The 21,414-nt window shown below is 45.7% G+C and overlaps 1 protein-coding gene across 1 annotated transcript in view; it reads left to right on the forward strand.

Annotated features, from left to right (window-relative positions):
• Positions 1 to 21,414, forward strand: part of MAP3K13 (mitogen-activated protein kinase kinase kinase 13) — an 80,708-nt gene that overhangs the window by 49,563 nt on the left and 9,731 nt on the right. The window contains exons 4-12 of the mRNA XM_068421178.1: positions 3,463 to 4,037; positions 11,469 to 11,652; positions 12,103 to 12,294; positions 12,997 to 13,155; positions 16,071 to 16,229; positions 17,807 to 17,915; positions 18,598 to 18,707; positions 19,911 to 20,027; positions 20,558 to 20,695. Of these exons, the coding sequence (XP_068277279.1) occupies positions 3,536 to 4,037; positions 11,469 to 11,652; positions 12,103 to 12,294; positions 12,997 to 13,155; positions 16,071 to 16,229; positions 17,807 to 17,915; positions 18,598 to 18,707; positions 19,911 to 20,027; positions 20,558 to 20,695 (1,670 nt within the window). The 5' untranslated portion in view covers positions 3,463 to 3,535. The remainder of the gene's footprint in view (positions 1 to 3,462; positions 4,038 to 11,468; positions 11,653 to 12,102; positions 12,295 to 12,996; positions 13,156 to 16,070; positions 16,230 to 17,806; positions 17,916 to 18,597; positions 18,708 to 19,910; positions 20,028 to 20,557; positions 20,696 to 21,414) is intronic.

The following is a 21,414-nucleotide window of genomic DNA, read 5'->3' on the forward strand; positions in this document are numbered from 1 at the left end:
ACACAGTCCTCCTACACACACAGCTTTCAGCTCTGGACTTGAACGCTGCTACAGCAGAAGCATCGCTAAGAGAGAAACAGAGCACTGCTTGACTGTGCTCTTCACTGGAAAAGTTAAGGAGGCACATACAGATCAGAAACATCCCAAATGGCAAATAGTCTCTGTATCATGAAACTTTAAAATGTCAAGAAATTGTTTTTTTTTGCATTGAAGGAAACTAAGATTTCTTTTATTGGGAAGAGTTCAACAGCAACAATCTCAGCCATATCTTTGGTACTCTGACCAAAAGAATAGGGGAGGCATGATGATAAAGCTTGAAAAATGCTCTTCATCCCTTGTTTGAAGAGATGGCAAGGTCAAAGACAACCTGATTTATCTGTGTTAAATCAAATTTTTCTAAGGAAAGAGGTTGCACATTGCAGAATTTACTGTAATATAAAATAATTTTAAAAACTCATTTCCCCAACAAGTCAGGATTGACGCATTGTGGCATAAACTGCCTTCTGCCCCCCACCAATGTATCTGGACCACTTCAAGTTGACTTGATACAGAGTTGTTTTAAAATAAATGCTGCTGTCTCGTGCTCTCAAAACAGTGAGTTCACTAAACCTCTGAAAAATCAGGCTGCTTATGTAAGTACCTAAATCAGGCTGTATCATGCCAGTTGGAAAATAATTTTGTAACTTTTGCATGCCTCCTCTCCCCAGGAAGCAGATACAGTGGCATGAAGATGGCAGGGCACTGTGCTTGAAGGCTTTTTTTTTTTTTATTTGAAAGAGCTAAGCCTTCAAGAAGGTGATTTGCTCTGCTAAGACAGACCTGATGTCCCCAAGTCTGGGGGTTTGTTCTTGGCTGGGTTATTGTAGCCATGGCTGAGCTGTGCTGTGATAGCCCTGCTGCAGGTAGGAGAGAGGTTGAATGTGGTAACTTCCAGGGGTCCTCTCCAGCCAACACGCCTGTGATTCCGTGATCAGCCTACTGTACAGCACAGAAAATGCACAGGACTTGCCTAAACTCTGTCTTTTTATTGAGATCCAAACCTGGATTCCCTGGGTACACTTGTGCTGTCTGCTGTATTGAGTCCTGGTCTCGGTGGGAGGCTGCACGTGTCTGTAGGACAAATAATACCAGAGTGGAAGTGACCTGAGGGTCGGGGCGGTCTGGTAGCTACTAGCAGCATAATCACAGAATCAGAATCACAGAATTGACTAGGTTGGAAGAGACCTCTGGGATCATCAAGTCCAACCATTGATAATGTTGTGGTGCTTCAGCAGCAGGATGGAAGAGAGAGGCTTAACTTCCCAAGCAATACTGAGAAATACATGGAGGGAGGAGGAGGCACATCCATTGGTAATCCATTTAAAAACTAAGAAAATATGAAATATGTGCAGGAAAAGCAGTTCTTTCTCTGTTCAGTCTTACACGATCATACATTGTGAAGTCAGAAAGCTACATAGAAAGGTAAAAGCAAAATCTTAGGCTTGATTAGATAATGTATTTTGAGAGTCATCTACCAGCAAGACAATTTTGTCCTCCAAGTGTGATTTAATCCTTAATGCACTTCCCAGTGTTTAAATCTGAGGTACTTTTGGGATGTGCTTACCCCAAATTCTTGTTTTGGCTCTTACTCTAGGGTTTCTTGCAGGGGAAGCTGACTGATGTTTTATTTACATTGCTTAATATGCTGTGTTATGAAAAGCAGATTCCTCTGTAGGAACACTGCTCACATTTTGCTTTCTCTTAAAGCATCCCTTGTCTCTCTCAGACCTTTGGACATGAGCAGGGGCAGTGCCCAGGAGCGCTGAACTGGAGTCGTTTTGGTATTTTTCTGAAATTCTGTTCAGGTCTGAAACTTTTCCCCTTTCTTCTTTATATTGACAACAAAAGCTGTGATCATATACCAACTACTACTAGTAGTAAACATACTACTGCAGTCACCCTACAGCTTCAGTCATTGTAACGCCGGTCGCAGGGGGGTCAGGGATAACCAACTCTTGAGCTTCCCGTACAAGTCTAATTCAGCTCCTTTACTGGTATGGGCTGTGCTGCAATTTCTGCCTCACTTGCTGTTTTGCTTTCTTCTAAAGAACAAAGTTTACAACCAAAATGATGTTCTCCTAATAAAGCTTTTCTGCACACCCCGTGTGATCAGGCAGAAACATGGGATTGTAGAGCAGGCTCCTGGCTGTTCCCACGTGCTGCTTCTGCTGTTGGAGAGGGACTGAAGCCCAGGGCAGGAGCTTCTCCTACACCAAGGTGAAGGTCTTATCTCTGATCTCTGTGATGACCTCGTCTTGAGACGTTCTGGGACTGAGCTGTTCCCTTTCAATTGGCTGTGTGCTACCTCACCACCTCTCTCTTCCTTTCAGTGGCTGTTTGCAGAGCCCGGGACTTTGCACCCAGTTTAACTGATCTTACTTTTTAACAAAATAGTTTCTGTTAATGCCATTTCCCCCCCCCCTCCCCCCCCACTTCCTATGGAATTTAAAATCAGACTTTGTTCTGTGTTACAGCCTGAATGTGCTTAATTACTTCAAGTTAGAGACTCTTGTTTCTGAAGTGGCTCTACCCCAGGGAAGTGCTGTGGCAGTGGGCAGCTAATGGCAGCGCGACCCACGGCTATCGGCCCGGCTCTGTAGAAGGGTGGCACTGCCCTGGGCTGTGGCAAAAGGGTCTTTCAGTGGAGCATGGAGCAAGAGATGGGGGGTACTTTTTAAATGGGACACCAGCTCTGGATTTGTATGCAACCTACCAGGAACTTTGTGCAGGGAGAAAGCAGAGAGCGGTGGGAGGAGGTACTCTTCAGGCTTGTGGAAGGAGGGAGATCAGAGAGGAGGGTCTACTGTTCCCCTGAAGCTCTCTAAGTCTTAGTTGTTTATGAGGGTGACACCTACATGGTTAAAGAATGCAACATATATTGCTACATTGAACTGGAAAGGATTAAACTAAAGGTCCAGGATGATCCTAACGAGGTGGAGCTCTGAGGGAGCAGCTACAAACCACCCCTTGGTGGATGTATCACTGTGCTTTGTTTCTCCAACGCCTTGTCTCAAGGGATTGCAGAGGAGTCCTGAGCTTGTGAGTGTGCCAGACCCAGAAGCAGTGACTGACCTCAAACCGTACCTGAGCTGGGAAACACCTGGGGGTCAGCTTCAGCCTGGCAAATGCTGGAGTAACAGCTCTTTGCTGCAAAGTCTTTCACGGTTTTGACCTTTAGGCTTTTGTTTAAAACTTGTGGTGTTTGTTTACTGGGGAATTCCTGCAGTAGGTCACCGAGAGTACTCTGTGAGTGGAGTTTCTGTTGGAATAAGTTCTTTGCTTCTTTTAGGGCAGTAATTATTTACGAAGTATCAGCACTTGTCTGGAATGGCTAGTTAATGATCAGCTCGCCTGTGTGAAAGTGTAGGTAGTGAAAATACTTAAATAAAAATTTGAAAGTTGTTCTTTTTCCTCTCGTTTCAGGTACTGGGCCCATGTGTCACATCTGATTTGTGTTGTTCTAATTCTCTAAGTACCAACTCAGACCATCTCCTTGATGCACACTCACGGCATCATGGCCAGTACTCAGGAGCGCCTGAGCTTGTCTTCCTCTCCAAACTCGATGGGCAAAGCTTTCTGTGAAGATAAAGACTTTAGTAGGTTACATGATGAACACGCACCTACTGGAAACCACCCGTCCCCCGAGCTCATAGAGGACGTGCGTGAAAAGGGCTTGCTGCAGGCAGACCTCATCGAGAACATGAGCAGCCCGGTCACTGCAGCGGTGCTGACCACCATCAGCGAGGACTCTAGGGACCAATTTGAGAACAGCGTGCTACAGCTGCGAGAGCAGGATGAGTCTGAAACAGCCATTCCTCAGGGCAACAGGAACACTATGGACGGAGAGAGCAACAGTGGAGCGGATGATGTTAAAGTCCAGTTCAACAGATCGGGCAGTGGGAGCGGTGGGTTTCTTGAGGGACTTTTCGGTTGTCTGAGGCCCGTGTGGAACATCATAGGCAAGGCATATTCCACAGACTACAAACTGCAACAGCAAGGTAAGTAGGGAAGCAAACCTTTATTGCTTCTGGGGGAATGTGTGAAGATGAGGAAAGCAACCCAGGGCTTTTCCCCAGCTTTCCATGTGACCACTTCTGTCTCATGCAGCCCTACTGTGGGTTTGCAAAGAGAAATCCTGCCCTGTACAGCCAACAGCTAGCATTTGTAGAGAAGGCAGCTCGTGATGGAGTCAAACAATTGTCTGTTCTGACACATGCCTTGGACTGTTGTGACAAGGTCTGAATCTGAACCGAGTATTTGTGTAAGTGAGGGTCAGAAAGAATTGTGTTGAACACAGGGATTGTACCAACTACTTCATTTCTGCAGTTTTTTCATGCCAGATGGAAAACACAGGCCAGGTGAAAAGCGTTGACACAGGCATTTCTGCTCCTGTATGTGTATGTGAAGGCTGTCTCCTGTTGACCACCAAATAGCAGAAGTATTGCTTCTCTGTGGGGATATTACATGAACTTTTATGCCTTTTTGTTCAGGAGTGATTTTACCCTTTAAAATATCATTCAGTACTTATCTTTCCAGAAATATGTCCTTTACTGTTTATACCTTTTTTGTTTAGATGTATAAATGTAAGAGTGTGTGTGAGTATAAATATATATATAAAAAATACGTAGTTTGGGAATAAGTAATGTCCCAGTCAGTCACATACACGTATCTTTAGGGGTTACTGAGAGCTAAAGAGCAGAGTATGCTCTGCCTTTGGTGTCTGATTTCTCCCCCAGCACAGGGGGAGGGAGTGGCAGATGGCAAAAGAACAAGCTGTCATTAGAATTAAGGAGCTGCCATGGTTGAGGCTTATCGAAAATGGGAACAGCCTGGCCACCACAGCGTACCGTGGGGTAGAAGGCTTCTGTGTTGCTGTGATCGTGACTCAGTATTCATCAAAAGGTTTTCTGGCACAGACAAATTATAAGATAAGTGGTCAGAAAACCCATCTGGGTGGTTCATATCTAAACCCCAGAGGTGGGTTGGGCAACAGCTCCTAATATGAGGGAACAGAGCTGTTAAATAACATGTTGGGTGAATCTGCCTTGAAATAAACTTACTCCTTCTTCCTGGAGTCAATCGTTTCCAGTTCATAACTCTGAGCAGGGAGATGCACCTTTGCTTTACAGAGTGGCAGGTGCCTCCTAAGCAGCAGCCTCTTGTCTGTCAGACCTACGTGCTCAGCAAGAGTTGTTTTTGAAATCCTTTGGCCAAGTTGGTTCTAAGTTTTGTCTGTGTGTTGTAAACTCAGTGTATCACACATGGTTGAGTCTATAAATAAAAAGGGGACTGAAAATCCCTTGGGGAATTAGCGCTGTGGGGGTGATTGCACAATACGTGGAGTGGGATGTGGTGAGGTTTGGAAGAGGCTGCGTCTGTCTGGGCAAACTCCCTTGGGAAGGAAAATAAGCTTTGGAGCAGTGGGGTAACATCCAGAGGAGGCCTGGTGGCAGTGTGTCCGTGTTGTGCTGCTTTGGTTCGTACGCTCGGGTTTTTTCAAGAGAAACTGAAACTTTCCAGGGAAAGGACGGAGATGCGGAGTTACATGGGCTGCTTCAGCAATTCTGTGACTGTCCCATGCAAGTGCTCTCTCACCGGGTCAGGCTTCTCCCATCACCGAGAGCCGCTGAGCCATCACGGGCGTGCCTGTAAGCTCGGACGGGAAGCGTCAGGAGAGCTACCGGTGAGACGAAGAGGTCGCATTTCGCGTATAATTGGGACAGCAGATGCGCTGGAGACCACAGTTTAATATGTGCTTTGATGGCCCACAGGGACACTTTCTTTTGTGTGAAAGTCACTAATAAAAAAGATTGAAGCGCTAACTAATGAAAATGAGCAGCTGAGCGCGGTGTTGTGTTTGGGGGGTGCACGCAGAGCTCCTCGTCGTACGCACAGAAGGCTCTTGCTGTTCTCAGGGTCATGGGCACGTTCAGAGCCATAGATTCACGGACGCTTTGCAGTTTGCTGTTGGCATTAGGGCCCTTCCTAAAAGGGCAGTTTTGAAATGGCTGCAGATGTGGTAAGGCTGAAGATGAACTGGGATCTGCTGTATGTGGCCTGTGTGGTTTAGTTGCATCTTCAATCTCTTTACTGTCATAAATGAGCGAAAAGGGGTTTTTTTTTAATTTTTTTTTCCTCTGAAGCTGATCCGATGGTAGTAATATGGTTCTGTTATCCAAGGATAGCTCTTTTTAAACTGCTCTGTGCTAAAACTTGAGGATTTTGTCAGAATATTCATGTTCTGGTTTCCAGATGAGATCATTCTTGCTTCTTGCCACCAGAAAAATCTTCTTTGTCTGCCTTTCATCAGCTACATACAAGCCAGCAGTTTAGTAACTGATGTATGTGATTGCTTTTATTTTTTGCTGTCTTTTAGCAAGAGCGCAGAGGATGGAAGGTTTGTGTTTCTGCAAGTGTTACACGTTTGGAGAAGGCAGGCTGAGGAAATGTCTCTGGCCCTTCCAGCAGTAGAGAGGCTTGTGGTGGCCTTTCATTCCCCTGGGAGCTTATTTACAGCTTTGGGCTGGTGCCACAGATCTGTGCAAATGATCTTCCCCCTCTTCATGACACAACTGCTTTAATCCAGAGGAGTATTTGGTCGCTAATCCAGGAGCAATCCTTTGTGTTGGGTGGAGTCAACAACCGGGGTGGGGGTCTGGTTTGGACCTGCACCCACAGGGGACTCCATGTTGCCTGCAGAAGCTGCATAGTACTTTTGGCCACTCATCAGTATCCCTGCCTGCCCGCTTTGGGTCTTCTTCAGGCAACTGCTCCTCTTCTATGAACAAAAGTTGCCCAAACACACACAGTGGTGGTGGTGTGATGTGGTTGCAAGTAGTAAAATATCAAGAGGTTTCACGCCCTTTGCAAATGCCTGATACTTGAGTCCTTATTGCCTACGAAGGCTGGGCTGGTGACTTGGTGAACGGGGAAAAAGATGAGAACAACTTTTACGTGAATCCACATTATCTTGGCAGTTCTAGATTAATGGTTAGACTTGCTGATCTTAAAGGTCCTTTCCCACCAAAACGATTCTATGATTAATTCTGTGATGATCTTGTTGAAATTACTCCTTGAGTTTCCTTCTCAGCACCTGAGATGGTCATCAAGAGGAGTGCGTTTCTGTGCTTCCCTTGAGGACCCATGCTGGGCAGAGCTTCAGTCAGCTGGAAGTCGCTCTAGAGTAGTCTGCTGGTTGACTAAGCAGTGTCAATTGCTGTTGTTAAATCCTGTACCTGCTTGGTGAATAGTCCTTCCTCCAGGAAGCATCTGCTTTTGTATTGTTCAGTGGCTGCTAGTTGGTTATCTGAGGTTGAAGTATTTTGGGTTTGACCCATAAAATCACTCCTCACTCTTTTTCCAGTTGTTTGCCCTGGTTTCTAAAGGCTGTTGGTGACTGCTTTCAGCGAGATATACTTAGTTCTTTAATTTGTGTCTACCAGTTATTTAATTTGGATCACTGGGACTCTAGCACTTCGTAGTAAGGCTCGCTTGTGTTTTCTACAGACTCATTAGACTTACGAGCCATTTCCTTTGGATTGTCTTCAGGAGTTGCTTTCACCTTCCCTTTCACAAGTTGTGTTTATTGTCATCGTGCGCATTTTTGTGTAAACCTGGAGAGCAAGGTGCTTCATGAAGCGTGCTTGTGTTTGTAGGTTTTTTTTCTCTAGCAACCTAGAGATGTTTCTTGTCATAATGCCAATGCTGGCGAGCAGCCGGCGCTGGCAAACGGCAAAAATTTGTTTCAAATAGATTGACTCAATGGCTGAGACTGCTCCTGCCTTTCTTCCCCATGGGAAACAGCTTCCCATCATTCTGCTCAAATGGTTCTTAATCACCTTAGAAACTCAAGCTCTTGCGTAATTCCTGCTGCTATTACACTTTAATTTATTTAGGGGAAGTATCCCACAGGTTTCTTTAGGCCCAGAAGAGTCTGGAATAAAAACTGCTCCATCCTGGTTGGAGATCACAGAATCGCAGAATCAATCAGGTTGGAAGAGCCCTCTGGGATCATCAAGTCCAACCATTGCCCTGACACCACCATGGCAACTAGACCGTGGCACTAAGTACCATGTCCAGTCTTTTCTTAAACCCCTCCAGAGATGGTGACTCCACCACCTCCCTGAGCAGCCCCTTCCAATGGCTAATGACCCTTGCTGAGAAGAAATGCTTCCTAATGTCCAACCTGAACCTCCCCTGGTGAAGCTTGAGGCTGTGTCCTCTTGTCTATCGCTGGTTGCCTGGGAGAAGAGGCCGACTCCCACTCCACTGCAACCTCCCTTCAGGTAGGTGATATCCTCATCTCTCTTCAGCTGGAGGAGTGGGGAGTGCTAGGAGAGCTGTAGCAAGCCCTGAAGTGTGGGCAATCTCAAGGGATGTTTAGCTGAGCAGTGTTAGTGGACTTGTTGAGCCAGACCTGCAGTACAGTCTAGTCTTGTTTAGTGTGTCCAGATGTGTTTTCTAGCCACACTGCTGATCATCTGAGGTGTTACTCTTCTGGACAGGCACTTTGACTTAACTATGGTTAATCACAGCCACGCACCCAAGTTCTTGCAGCTGGTTTGTTCAAGCCCTTTTCTCTTTCAAGCTGTTGGTTGAGATGACAGAGATCTCGGCATCACCTCTTGCGTGCTGTGTTTCTCACTGTACCTGCTGTGTAGGTGTGCCGTAGCTGGGACAGCCGTAATTCACCGCTCTGTGCTTCAAGGTGTTGTGGGCTGTTGAGGATGGGTCTGTGGGGAGAGCTTTACAACCTGCTGTCGGGGTGACGTGCACGGTCTCAGCTTTCAGCTGTATTCAGCTGGCGCTGTGCTGAGTCCTCCCCTTTCCAGCCTTGCCCATTGCCCCTCTGCAGAACTGATCAGACTAACCTTGTACTACGGACCCTTGTCAGCCTGTTGGCCTCGAGGTGCTCCCAGGGAGCCCTGGGGAGCACTTACACAGGGTAATTTAGATGTATTTTTTACTCGGTGGGTTTGGGTTGTAGTAGAAGATGCAGGTTTGCACCACTAATGCCAGCAAATGCTGGTTTTCAACTGAGTGTAGTCCAGTGCTTTTTTCCACCAGCATCACTTGCTTTGGGAAGCTTTTCAGCTTTTGAAATGTTATGGGAGCCAGCTGAATTGTAGCATGTGTAAAGGGGATTTGGGCATTTTTATCTTCCTGTTGCATTATACGTTATCTATGGTTTGGCTCTTCACTCTTCTTGAAATTCCCAAAGATGCAGGATGTTTCGCTGATTGTTGCTGCGCTGAAGCCTCTTCCCTGAATCGTGCCCTTGGTGGTCAGGGTGCAAGTGGGCTATGGGAAAGGACAGATCTTCCCAAATAAACACGAGATGACTTTGCAGGAGGAAGGTTAATGCCTTTGCCATCGCGGAGGTTAATGAGTAATATTAAGAGCAAATTAGGGCTCCTAGGTGTTGGCAATATGGTTACCCATTACTGCTCACAAACCTGGGGTGCTTCAGGGAAATAAAGGACGACGTTGCGTGCCTTGTACAGAACAGGTGGGCTTCTCACGTGTAAAGAAACAGCCATTTCAGTACAACGGAATAGTTTCGGTGTTGCCCACGTAAAAATACTGTTCGTCAAGACAAAAATCAACCTTCTTTCAGAAACAATGCATTTGTGGATTCAGTAGAAACACAGATCTTCTCAATTTATTTATGTATTTCCGTATTTTAATTTCCTTATTTAAAGAGATGTCTTTAAATATCTCAAGAATTAAATACTGATTATAAGTATTTGGTGAAGAAGAACACTTCTTATTTTAAAATACTTGAATGTCCTGTGGTCAAGATAGTGGTCACAGCACGTTTCACGCCTCTATTTCTGTTAGGTTCTTACACAGACAGGCGTTTCTTGCTTCGATACCACAGGACACAGTCGCTGGTAGGTGATACCACCTTCACAGTGTCACAGCATTCTTGAAAATCGAGGGCAGGGATTGTCTGCTGCAAAGCCATGGTTCCTGGGCTTCCCTCGTTATAACGCACTTCAGTTGAGAGCTGCGTGCGCTGTCTTAGTATTTTTGTACAGCGTGAGGTTGCAAGTGGATGTATCGGTATGAAAAATATGAAAAATAGACTTGTGTCCATGAAGAAACATGAGCTGAGGATTGGACTTTGCCCTGCCAAGTCGAAGGAAATTTTTGCTGCAGATTAACAGGGTTTTTTTTTTTCTAGTTCAGTGAGCAGAAGGAGCGCTGGGGTCTGGCTCGGGGTGGGAGCTGGCTTTCCTTGGCCGCGCCTGGAGAGCAGTCATTGGGCAGGGGACATCCAGCTAGTGCCTGACCATCGCAGGAATGATTTGAGGGAAGGATTTGAATCAGGATCAGTCCAGAGGCAGTTTGGGTATATAAGTTTCCCTTCAGTGGTGACAGTATCTAAAATGAACAGTTTTGCATAATCCCAGTTGCAGCTCTGGGAACACCCCAGCGGCTCGGAGGCTGGGTGACAGCAGACACATCTTTGTAATGATCTGTAATAGGGATCTGTACAGGCTTGAGTTTCTTCTATTTCAGAAATCAGTGGGTTTCTTGTTGGTTTTGCCGCTAAATAATTTATCTTCTAAACTTACACATTTATCGAGTTACAGTAAATAAATTATTGCCTGCTGTTATCTTGCTGTTTGTGGGATGTTAAGGTAGTTTCAAGGTGACTCACAGACAACAAGGCTTTTTGTTCTGATGGGCACAACTGCCTTGAAACAGTTTGTACAATGCTACTGGACCTCTCTGGCAGCGTCCCTACGAGATGCCTGCAGGTACCTAAGAGGAGGAATCACTTAAGATTTTTGTGCCTGTTTTTGTGGCTGCTGGTGGTGGTGAATGTGCTTCGTGTTGGGTAACTTGGTGGTTGCTAGTCTGCGTTTTACAACCTGCCACCTCTGACTTACCCTTTTCTTCCCTATTTTTGCCCTGTTTTGGGAGAAAAAACCCTCAATTTTTTTTGGCAGTTGTCAATGTTAAATGTTTTTTTTCTCATCTGTGCTTTTTGGTGGAGTCATGTACTTTATAAGAGATACCATCATCATTCAGTTTTGGAGTACAGGGCCTGCTCCTGAAATTTCCAATGCAGTGTCCCTGGTATGTGAAACTGCAGCCTGCCAAGCCGAAGCGGCTCACCCGAGTGGGTAGCAGTGGTGGTGAGCTCTGCTGAAGAAGCAGCTGGGAGGATGAGAAGGAACAGGGTGGAGGCGACTGTGATGGGGGAGAGGAGCTGGATGAAAGGGAAGCTGGGGCTGAGCATGTGTGCTGTGTGCCTCAGCTGTGCCTGTGCTGGGAGGAGATGCCATCGACCACCCCCAGAAAAGTCCACCTCGAGACAGAGCAAGGGAGATGGCAGTGCTGTCCTGGTGTGACCTTGCAGCAGAACATTTTTGTGGGCTTGATCTTTGATGTTGTTTCCTTTGCTTGCCTGTGCCTAGACACCTGGGAGGTCCCGTTCGAGGAGATCTCGGAGCTGCAGTGGCTGGGCAGCGGCGCGCAGGGAGCCGTCTTCCTGGGCAAATTCCGGGCGGAGGAGGTGGCCATCAAGAAAGTGAGAGATCAGAACGAAACGGATATCAAGCACTTGCGGAAACTCAAACATCCTAACATCATTGCGTTCAAGTAGGTTGTGAAACTTGTTAGAAACATACCTGTGTCCAGGGGAGAGCCATTCACATATGTACCCTGGCCAAGTTTTTAAAATCCAGGGACTAAGCTGTCTGTAGGACAAAAGGGGTGGTCATCCTTCCTCTCAAATTGTCACGTTCTTGTGAAAACAAAGCTCTGGACGCCATTCCCAGCCAGTGCTGCACTTTGCAGGCAGGCTCACAAAACGCCTGCTGTGAACCCTGCAGGTGTGGAAGTTGAAGGAAACCCACCCCTGTGCAGGGAGGTTCCTCCTGTGCAAAGCATGCAGGAAACATCCCCTTCCTGCTCAGTAAGGTGGCATTAGCAGGGGCTTGCCCAGGCAGAGTAAACAGGTACTCTCCCACCCCTTGATTGCCACCTTTGAGAGTTGCTCTGGGACTTTCCCTCTCCTGATCCTCACTAGCTGTGTGTTTTCTTTGACAGGGGAGTTTGCACTCAAGCCCCGTGCTACTGTATTATCATGGAGTACTGTGCGCACGGGCAGCTCTACGAAGTCCTGCGAGCGGGGCGGAAGGTCACCCCTCGGCTGCTCGTGGATTGGTCCACGGGGATTGCGAGTGGGATGAATTATCTGCACCTTCACAAGATCATCCATCGAGACCTCAAGTCACCAAAGTGAGTCTCTAGCTACTTAAACAGCCCCCAGTTGTGATTGTCTTTTTTTTATTCCTTGAGGAATAGTTTAAAGTTAGGTCAAAAGCCCTATTTTTTTCCATGTTGACTCAAAACTAATGAGAATGAAACTAATGAAACTTATTGGCAGTCCCCTCCTGTGCTGCAATTTAACAAGACTGGAAGTTTTACCAGCATCTTACATGATCAATAGCAGTCAGGAAGTATTTCTAATGATTTGATGGTGTCTTGTCCTTTTTGAAAGTGGGATATTCTCCTGCCTTCTGCTTTTTTTTTTATTTTTCCTCCTTATTTGTTCTTTTGTTACTTCCCTGGTTTTCTGGAATGTGCCTTTCTCATTTCTCCGTTGCTTTCTGACTAAAACTATTTGGCTGCACTCCTTTAGCCTGTGACATGACTGTGACAGTGCATTAAGATAATACTTTTAGATGGTTTGCAGATGGTTTAGATTGAGTTTTGACTTGTAACATTTAGAAATGCAGTTGAGGCACAAAACACAAGCACCCCAAAGAAAGGGAGTGCTTTCATTGATGAAAATGTGTCATCTTTTTTCTTGCACTGCAGTTGTGAACAGCGTGGCCTCATCAAGTGCTTGTGTTGATTAAGGGATTAACTCCCAGTGGCTGTTGTGGTACAAGAAAAATTGCAAAATGCTGATTTCTTTCTTTTGTTTTTTTCCTCCAGTGTTTTAGTTACACACACAGATGCAGTAAAAATTTCAGATTTTGGTACATCTAAAGAACTCAGTGATAAAAGTACCAAAATGTCTTTTGCGGGAACTGTGGCTTGGATGGCCCCAGAGGTGATACGCAACGAGCCTGTCTCTGAAAAGGTGGATATCTGGTGAGTAGCATTAATGTTTAAGTATCTCCACCTTCTGTTTAGCCACTTGGTTTCCCAGCACTTTACAAACTAAGCACTCTTTTTGCATCCTAGGCATGGGGATAGTTTGCTCTGTGGTGGACTATTCCTTTCTCCATCTGCCTAGTGCCCTGAACTTTGTTACTGAACTGTGGGCTGTAGTGGAAAGAGAAATGACATACATGTTTAGAAGTTGTGTGTTGAGATCTGAAGGGACCTAATGAGACTCGGTGCAGAATATCAGTGTCTTGCAGTAAGCAAATGCAACAGTTCTTCCCTGTGTCATTATTCAGGGCAGAGCTTTCTTCCACTCCTGGTGCTCAGGGCCCCCTCAGCAACTTCTGCAGCCAGGGTATTCTCTTCAGAGCCACGCTTGAGCTGTAGGGAGGCCTCTGCTCTGCTGGCTTGAAGGGTCTGACCACCTTTTGCTTTCTGCATGCTGGGCTTGGCTGTGAACAGCCACAGGATTATAGTCCAGTGAATCTAACCCCGGATCCAAGAGGTTTGAATGCCTGTTTCCATCCCGTGTGAAATGTACTCTGTGTCCAAAGGAACACAGGCAAAGGTTCAGATCTCTGTGCTATTAAAAATGCCTGAGAGAGGACTCAGCCTTGGAGCTCCTTTGGGATGCCTCTCCACAGGTTTCAGGGTCCTCAAGGGAACCGCATCTCTGTTTCTGCCTTGTTATTTCTGCACATTAAATGTCAGGAGCCAGGAGAGGTGCCCTTCTCCCTGCTTTACAGCCAGGATGAGTTTTCCTTCTTGTATTTTTTCAGCTTCCAATGCTGTCACCTCCCTTAGGCAGTGTGAAGCTGCAGGTCAGAGCTGCGGGTGGTTCAGAGTGCGAGTGGAGTCAGCCAGCAGCCTGCTGCTGGTGTTTTAGCTCGGAGCTGGGTCATGACTTTAAGTCAAGATTTCCTGCAGGGAAAGGGAAAGTCTTGTAACGTGTGGTGTACAGCTCTCCTTGTGCCTGCAGTGTTTTGCATGTTCATTTTGTGTGGATGTAGCAGGCCGTGGCACAGCCAGCTCTTCTGGGAGAAACTCTTGGGTTGTTTTGGAAAGGAAATACACTCACCGTTTGTCTTCTGAGCTCCTCCCTTTGAGTCACACGTTCATGAGGAGGAACGGTGCTGGATTTCCACCCTCAGCTTTCTGTCATGTAGAGGGGCTTAGGTTCAGGAATATTGTGTGGAGCATCATGTCCAACAAAAACTAGCTGCTAGCTCTGCTGAGATCTGTGGGCACTCCTTTACTCCTTTCCTCCGTGACTTAAGAGATGTTGCTCTTTGGTGCAAACCTAGAGGTGCCTTTGGTGCAAGTTTCTCTTCACTCTGCTGCAGTGGTGATTGCTCAAACTCCTCCTTGACATCCATTCCTCCCCTAGAGGAGTAAAAGCGATGTTCATGACAACAAATGAGAACAGTTCCTAAGCTGCTTATATGTCTGCTCTCTGTCATCTTTAACAGCATGCTAAAAAAAAAATCTATAATCTTATCAGGAGTCTTGAAAATCCTTTGTCAGTTCTTAACCATAACCAAGCTGAAACCAGATGAGGTTTCCTGGTAGTTTGTCCAACCACCTGGATCCCTGCTTTCCTGCAGCCCACACAAAAAAATTACGAGAGAAAAAATGTTTAAATGCTGCTTGTTTTGTTTCTTTTGTTTTTTTCCCCCACGTGATTTGAAGCCAGTGGGCTTTAAACTTTTTCACATGAAGTTCTGTTTCCTGACTGATGGTTGTTCAGACCCAGGTAGTTTGTCCCTTAGATGTTCTTCTGTACTTGATAAAAGCAACTTGATCCTAGTACAAGCCAGAAGCACGCTTCTCACTTTTCACCTGGTTTGACTTGCCAGCAGCTTGGCAGGGTCAGTGTCCCAGATGGGATGGGGCGTGCGAGTAAGGCGATACGTCTGGGGTTGAAATGGAGATGGTTGTACCTCACCTCATATCACAGCCTGGTTGTAACGGGCAGTAAGAGCAGTGTTGGTTCTCAGCAGAGTTTGGTTTACCTCTGTATTGACTGGTTTGGTGTTTCATTGGGTGAAGATTGTAAATAAAACAAGTAGCTGTTTGCTGTTTAAAGTTAAGGTTTTGGTCCTTACTGAGCATTTCACTAAGGAAGAGAAGCAAAGTGAGTTTTCTTACTCCTATTTTTCAGTTCTTGTAATAGGAGGTTCTTTTCCAGGCAAAGTTCTCTTAATTTTTTCTTTCCTTTGCCTTCCTTTCTTCAGCACAAAAGAGATCTCGGATGAGACTGCCTGTACTTTTCATACTAACATTTCTGCATGTTGCATTTCTTTCTTCATTTCTGTGTTGCAGCAGTTGTAGCAATGAGTCTCAGACCTATGAAACTCTTACCTAGGAGTACACGGAACAGCAGAGGGAGCTTTTGGCTAGAGGAAAAAAAAAGAAAGTGAAATGAAATGTAAAACCTGACCCCCGAAACACAACCTTTGTTCTGTTGTCTCTAAGACACTAACCAGTTCAGTCTGTCCTGTAGACTTTTGACTGTTCTTATTGGTCAAAACAGATCATCTGCTATCTCAGAAAAGCTCTTTCCTCTTCATTTAACAGGAGTAAGAGTTCATCTATACAGAAAAGCTTCTAATGTGCCTTCAGGATTTTTGAAATCTCACAAAAAAATAGGGAAGGGTGGGTGAAAACCAGTGTGGCTTGGTGTTCAGCTCAGTGCTGGGGTAGAGAAGTTATCTCGTGTATGAAATAGTTATTCTTGGTTAAAAACTAGTATGTAAACACTGTTGCACCTACTTGGAATTTCAGATCAGACATACCTGACAAGAACAGTGATTATTTTTTTTTTTTTTTTCCAAGCTTCAGATGTTCCTGTTAAATTGAATTCACACAGAAGTTTGTCTCCTGCTTTATTTCTTTATCAGGTCGTTTGGGGTAGTTTTGTGGGAGCTGCTTACAGGAGAGATTCCCTACAAGGATGTGGACTCTTCGGCCATCATTTGGGGAGTGGGCAGTAACAGCCTGCACCTTCCTGTCCCTTCCACGTGCCCAGATGGCTTCAAAATCCTCATGAAGCAGACTTGGTAAGAGCCTGAACCCCTGCACTGCACAGACCTAGGGCTGGCTCCCAGCTCTTGCCAGACTCCCAGTAAAACCAACAAAACCAGAGTCAGGGTGAGATCATTGAGCCCAGAGCAGAGAGCTCTTAAATACTCTCACACTCATCACGAGAGCAATAAGTTTTAACAGTTTGGATTCTGCTTCCTTGTGGCAGCAGGCCCAGGCCCCAGAAGGTTGTTTGGAGCTTAGAGGAAGTCAGAAGGGACCTGTCTGGTTTGCTGGGTGGATGGGGCAGGGGAGGGACCGGGCGGACACTGTTGAGACGGGCTAGTGAGGGGGAAGGAGTTGAGCAGAAGTGGGGGAGTAGAGCTTGATGGCAGCCCCAGCAGGGTGACAGTTACCCGTGAGTTGCCTGTCCAGTGTGAGTCAGGAACGGGCAGCATGAAGGTCATCTTCAGTAGCCTTCACAGAGGTGGTTGCTTTGGTGTAGCAAAGTAGGTGATAAAAGGTAGCTCTGTGGGAAGAGAAAAGAAGCTGGAAGGAAAGTAGGGGTAAAATTTCTTGAGGCTGGCTCCAGAGTGGAAAAAAAAAAGATTTTTCACTCTGAAACTTCCTTGTAAGTGACTGACTTTTGAGCTGGACAAAGAGAAATAGGAGCTTTCTGTGTGAAACCTGGATTTTACAGATATAGCTATGGCAAATGCTTTCGGTTTCCTCCACATGCCAGATTAGAGTTGGAATTCTTTGTCCTGGGTTATGCATTAATGCTTTGTCTTTGTAATTACATCTTGACACAGAGTGTAAGTGGTCTTCCAGCATTTTCCCACCCCACGAGTTTTGCCAGCCATCCTCCTGATGGCACAAAGGGCAAAACAGGCCAGAGCATCTATGGATCTTTTCAAGTGGCTGTTTACCCCCCTGACCCTGAGCTCCATCAGTCTCTGTGCTGAGGTGTGCTCTGCCTGGCTGTGCTTCTACACATGGCTTCAAGAGGCAGGGAGCAGTTTGTGCAGCTCTGAACACCAGTACGCACACTTGCATCCCCACCTAGTGGAAGGAGGTGCTTTGTAGGGGAGAGGGGGCTGAAGAAGCTGTTTCTTGGCCTGAGCACTGCATCCATGCAGCGAGTCTGGTGGGTTCAGTCCTGAAGCTCGAGTGCTGGTGTGTTTTCTCAGAGATACAAATGGTTTTGTACTTGAGCGTGATCTTAGGGAGATGTTCAGTGCATTACAAGACTGTGTAGGCTCAGGCATGTACTATGTGGCAACTTAGATACGTTTGGTGTTTATAGACAACCTGTTTTGCTGAATGTAAATTAGCATTTCTGCTAGATTATTTTCCTATTTTAAATGGTTTTAATGTCTTTTTGTTTCTTCAGAATAAATCATCACAAACCAAAAACTGAACACAAAACAACTCTAGCACAATAAACTCATATTCAGCAAAAGAGAAAACCAGAAAAGCTCCTTTTCTCTCATCTACACGTGTCAGCTACATGATTCAGAGAGTAGGTTCTAGTGAGAAACCCTTTCAGAAGGGGAGGAGAAGCTAGCAGTGGTAACCTCATCTCATGCTTGGGTATTTGTCTGTTTTGCTCCAGGCAGAGCAAGCCCCGGAATCGTCCCTCCTTCCGGCAGACACTGATGCACCTGGACATTGCATCTGCTGACGTGCTGGCTACTCCTCAGGAAACCTATTTCAAATCACAGGTAACTGGAGAGTGGCTGTAGCCCGTGAGTACTAGAGTTAGCTCCGAGGATCTGATTTCAGAGGCTGCATCGAGTACAGCAGCAAAAGTCTGGATCCATGGTTTCAGTTTGATTCCTGGGGAGAAGCAAAGTGATGGGTATTTGTAAATGTTTTACCCACGCTTTCACAAACTGAGACATCTGCTGACTTTAGTCAGAAACTCAGCGTTGTCTCATTCACTTCTCCCTGAGACTGCTGACTTCAGATGTTCTGCTCCCAGCTGTTCTCCCAGTGCTGTTGTACGGGAGACCATGAGACTGCTGAGAGCGGAACCATTGCATTTATAGTGAAGATGAGCAGGGCAGCCAGTGGGACGAAGAGCCTTTCTGTTTACTTTAAATGGCAAAAGGGAAGAAAATGTTGTCTTAGGACGAAAAGAGCTTTAGGAGTTTTCAAAAGTATTTTTTAGAAAACACAGATATGTTTTAAATTATCTAATCAGAGCACAAAATTGGAAATAGCATTTGAAAATGCTTAAACTAAACATGCTATCACCCAAAATAACTCAGCTAGCAGAAACACGTTTTCAACCCACACCTGTAATTTTCTGCAGACACAAAGAATTTTGCCCAAGTGTTTTTCTTTGGTGCAACTAGGGATTCCAATTCTTTGTAAATACTGAAAAGTAAATTGCTTTCCTAGGCTGAATGGAGAGAAGAAGTGAAGAAACATTTTGAGAAAATTAAAAGTGAAGGAACTTGTATCCACCGGCTAGATGAAGAATTGATTCGTCGTCGAAGAGAAGAACTGAGGTCTGTTGACAGTCTTTTATGTTTACTGCTCACTTTCCCCACCCAGCCTTCTCTTCTCCAGCTAAATGAGCCCAGCTCCCTCAGCTTCTCTTCACAGGGCATGTGCTCCAGCCTCTGTTTTCTTGCTGCTCTTGTACTGAGGACCCCAAAACAGCACTCAGTATTCCTGGTGGCGTAGATTTCGGCAGCCTAAATTCCTTGTGAGTCCAGAAACTGCAGTTTCCACAGGCATGCCCTAGGGCTTGAGCGCTGCTTGGCTGAGGGAAAGCTGTAGAGAGAGAAACAGTGGAAACTCTCCCTGCTGTTGGGCAGTCTGGACAGTTTGCTCCAGGCAAGAGGGGCACAGGCTTGTGTGTTTACCAGGGAATATTTCTGCCTGAGTTTTGGTGTTTGTGATAACAGCACTGAAGCAGGTACATCCATCTCAGCTGGAAAATGCGTCTTGCAGTTTGCTGTGAGCTTTCGGTGCCCTGATACTTTCTTTGGATTAGTTATTTCCAGAGAAGTGAACATGCTCCCAGCCCACTGGGAGCAAACACACTATCAGCCCACTGAAATTCATTTTGAATTTTAGACCAACTTAAAAATGAAAACAGAATGTTTATTTAGAAAGGAAAGTGCTACCTTCTGTGATACAAATTTGCAAATATAGTTATGACGGAGAAACATCAAGCAGCAAGTAGCAGTTCTGTGTCAAACCTGAGAAACCTTGTTCAGCCAGTCTGATGTAGCTGTTGATCAGTGTTCCCTAGCCCCAGGGAGCTTTTGATGGTCACATCTTTCAGCTGTGGTTCAAGATGTCTTCTGCAACTATACTGTAGCTGGAGGGGCATATTGCTCTTTATGAGATACAAACAGATGACTTTTTTCCCTGTTTTTTTGGAAGCTGACGTAGCCCCTTCTCTGTGCAAACAGGATGATCAGGGCTTGGCCAGAGGGCTTGTGGATGCATGTGAGGCATTTGCAGCTTCTCTAGTGAGATGCATTGCCACTCTTTCAAGACTATTAAACGCCTTCTAAATCATATCATGATTCATTGCTGTATCAAGCTCTTAATCATCGTTCACTGTTAGCTCTGTCTGGGATTCAGTGCAATACAACTGGCAAAATTGACTTTTAGAAGGCCTTTTCCTAAAGCTTTCCTTATTCTCCTCTCATGGTCCACAGACATCAGACTGGAGTAATGACTTTCCTGTTTTTCAGACACGCATTGGACATCCGCGAACACTACGAGAGGAAGCTGGAGCGAGCCAATAACTTATACATGGAGCTCAGTGCTATCATGCTGCAGCTGGAGGTCCGTGAGAAGGAGCTCATAAAGTATGTATCTCAGGGCACACTGGCATGCCATGCATGTGGCAATATGCATATAGGAGGGGAAAAAAACCCCACAGCGCTTCATTTCTCAACAGCAGAGTGGTACCTGTAGATTTAGTGTCCCCTGACAAACTTCCAGGGTAAAGAAAAAGCTGGCAAGCAGAGAGAGGCCCCTTCAGAGTAGATTGCTGCGGACCACTTAGTGCTCATATCTTTGCCCAGTGTTTACTGACTGGGAGAAAGGCACCTTTCCCATTTGGCGTTGGCATCCTTTGGCCCTTTGTAAAGAGAAGAGCAGTGCTGCTTCTGGACTGTGCACCAGGGCCCTGCTCCAACTGCCTGATCTCTGCAGAGGGGATTTAGAAAATGACTATGTCTTTTCCCAGAACAGCACGTTGTGTTGCCCCCAGCCATAGCTGAGGCACAGGCACGCAGTGAGCTCGCAGTGGAGCTGTGCTTCTGTCCAACAGGAGCTGCAGTTGGATAAAGAAAGAACTGATCTGGGTTTTGCTTTTTCTTCCCCAATGTTTCAGGAGGGAACAAGCAGTGGAAAAGAAATACCCTGGGACTTACAAACGCCACCCAGTCAGACCAATAATCCACCCCAATACAGTGGAGAAGCTCATGAAGCGGAAAGGGGTCTCCCATAAACCAGGCAGCCAGACTAAACGGTAAGAAGTAACAACCTAGTTCTGTGCCAGGAACCAGTGGCAGATCCCCATTGAAATGAGCAGGCAGCTTGCTTCCCTCTGAGTCTGATGACAACACAATTGTTTAATTATCTTAAGGTAAAAGGGATGAATCCTGCCATCCCTTCTACCTGGGCAGCTCTCTGGAACTGTTTGGTCCATATGATTTTTTCACAGATGATGGTGCTTTAATAGGAGGTATCTAATGTGTGTTTCGAACTCCTAACTGCCCAAGCAGAGAGCAGTTAGATCATCCTTGACTTGAATGGTAACAAGCAGGGTGAGGGATTGTGGAAATCAGCCAGTCCTCAGGGAGGATGTATTCATTGTCGAGGAATTAAATTGGGATTTGAGATTTGGGAATTCATGCTGTCCTTTCAGTTCTTTCTCTTCTGCATGACTTTCAGAAAGTGAGATTTTTTTTTTTCAGAGAAGTTGTCTATTTTATTCTTCACTTTTCTGGAATTTCCAGGAGTTAGAGAGTCCTGATAAACAGTGAATAATCACTTCTGAATTAATATCCACATATGCTTCTGAAATGGGCAGGCTGATAACCTGCAGCAAATTGGGACCCTCTTGTGCTGAGCATTGTATATGCACGTAGTAAGAGACATGCCTTACACCAAGGTCTTAGGAGGGAGCTGTTTTGGGAGCAGAACATCAAAACAAGAGAGGAAAAAGGAGGGTGAGTGGCAGATATT

The sequence above is a fragment of the Nyctibius grandis genome, chromosome 32 (assembly GCF_013368605.1).
Source record: "Nyctibius grandis isolate bNycGra1 chromosome 32, bNycGra1.pri, whole genome shotgun sequence".
Classification (NCBI taxonomy): domain Eukaryota; kingdom Metazoa; phylum Chordata; class Aves; order Nyctibiiformes; family Nyctibiidae; genus Nyctibius; species Nyctibius grandis.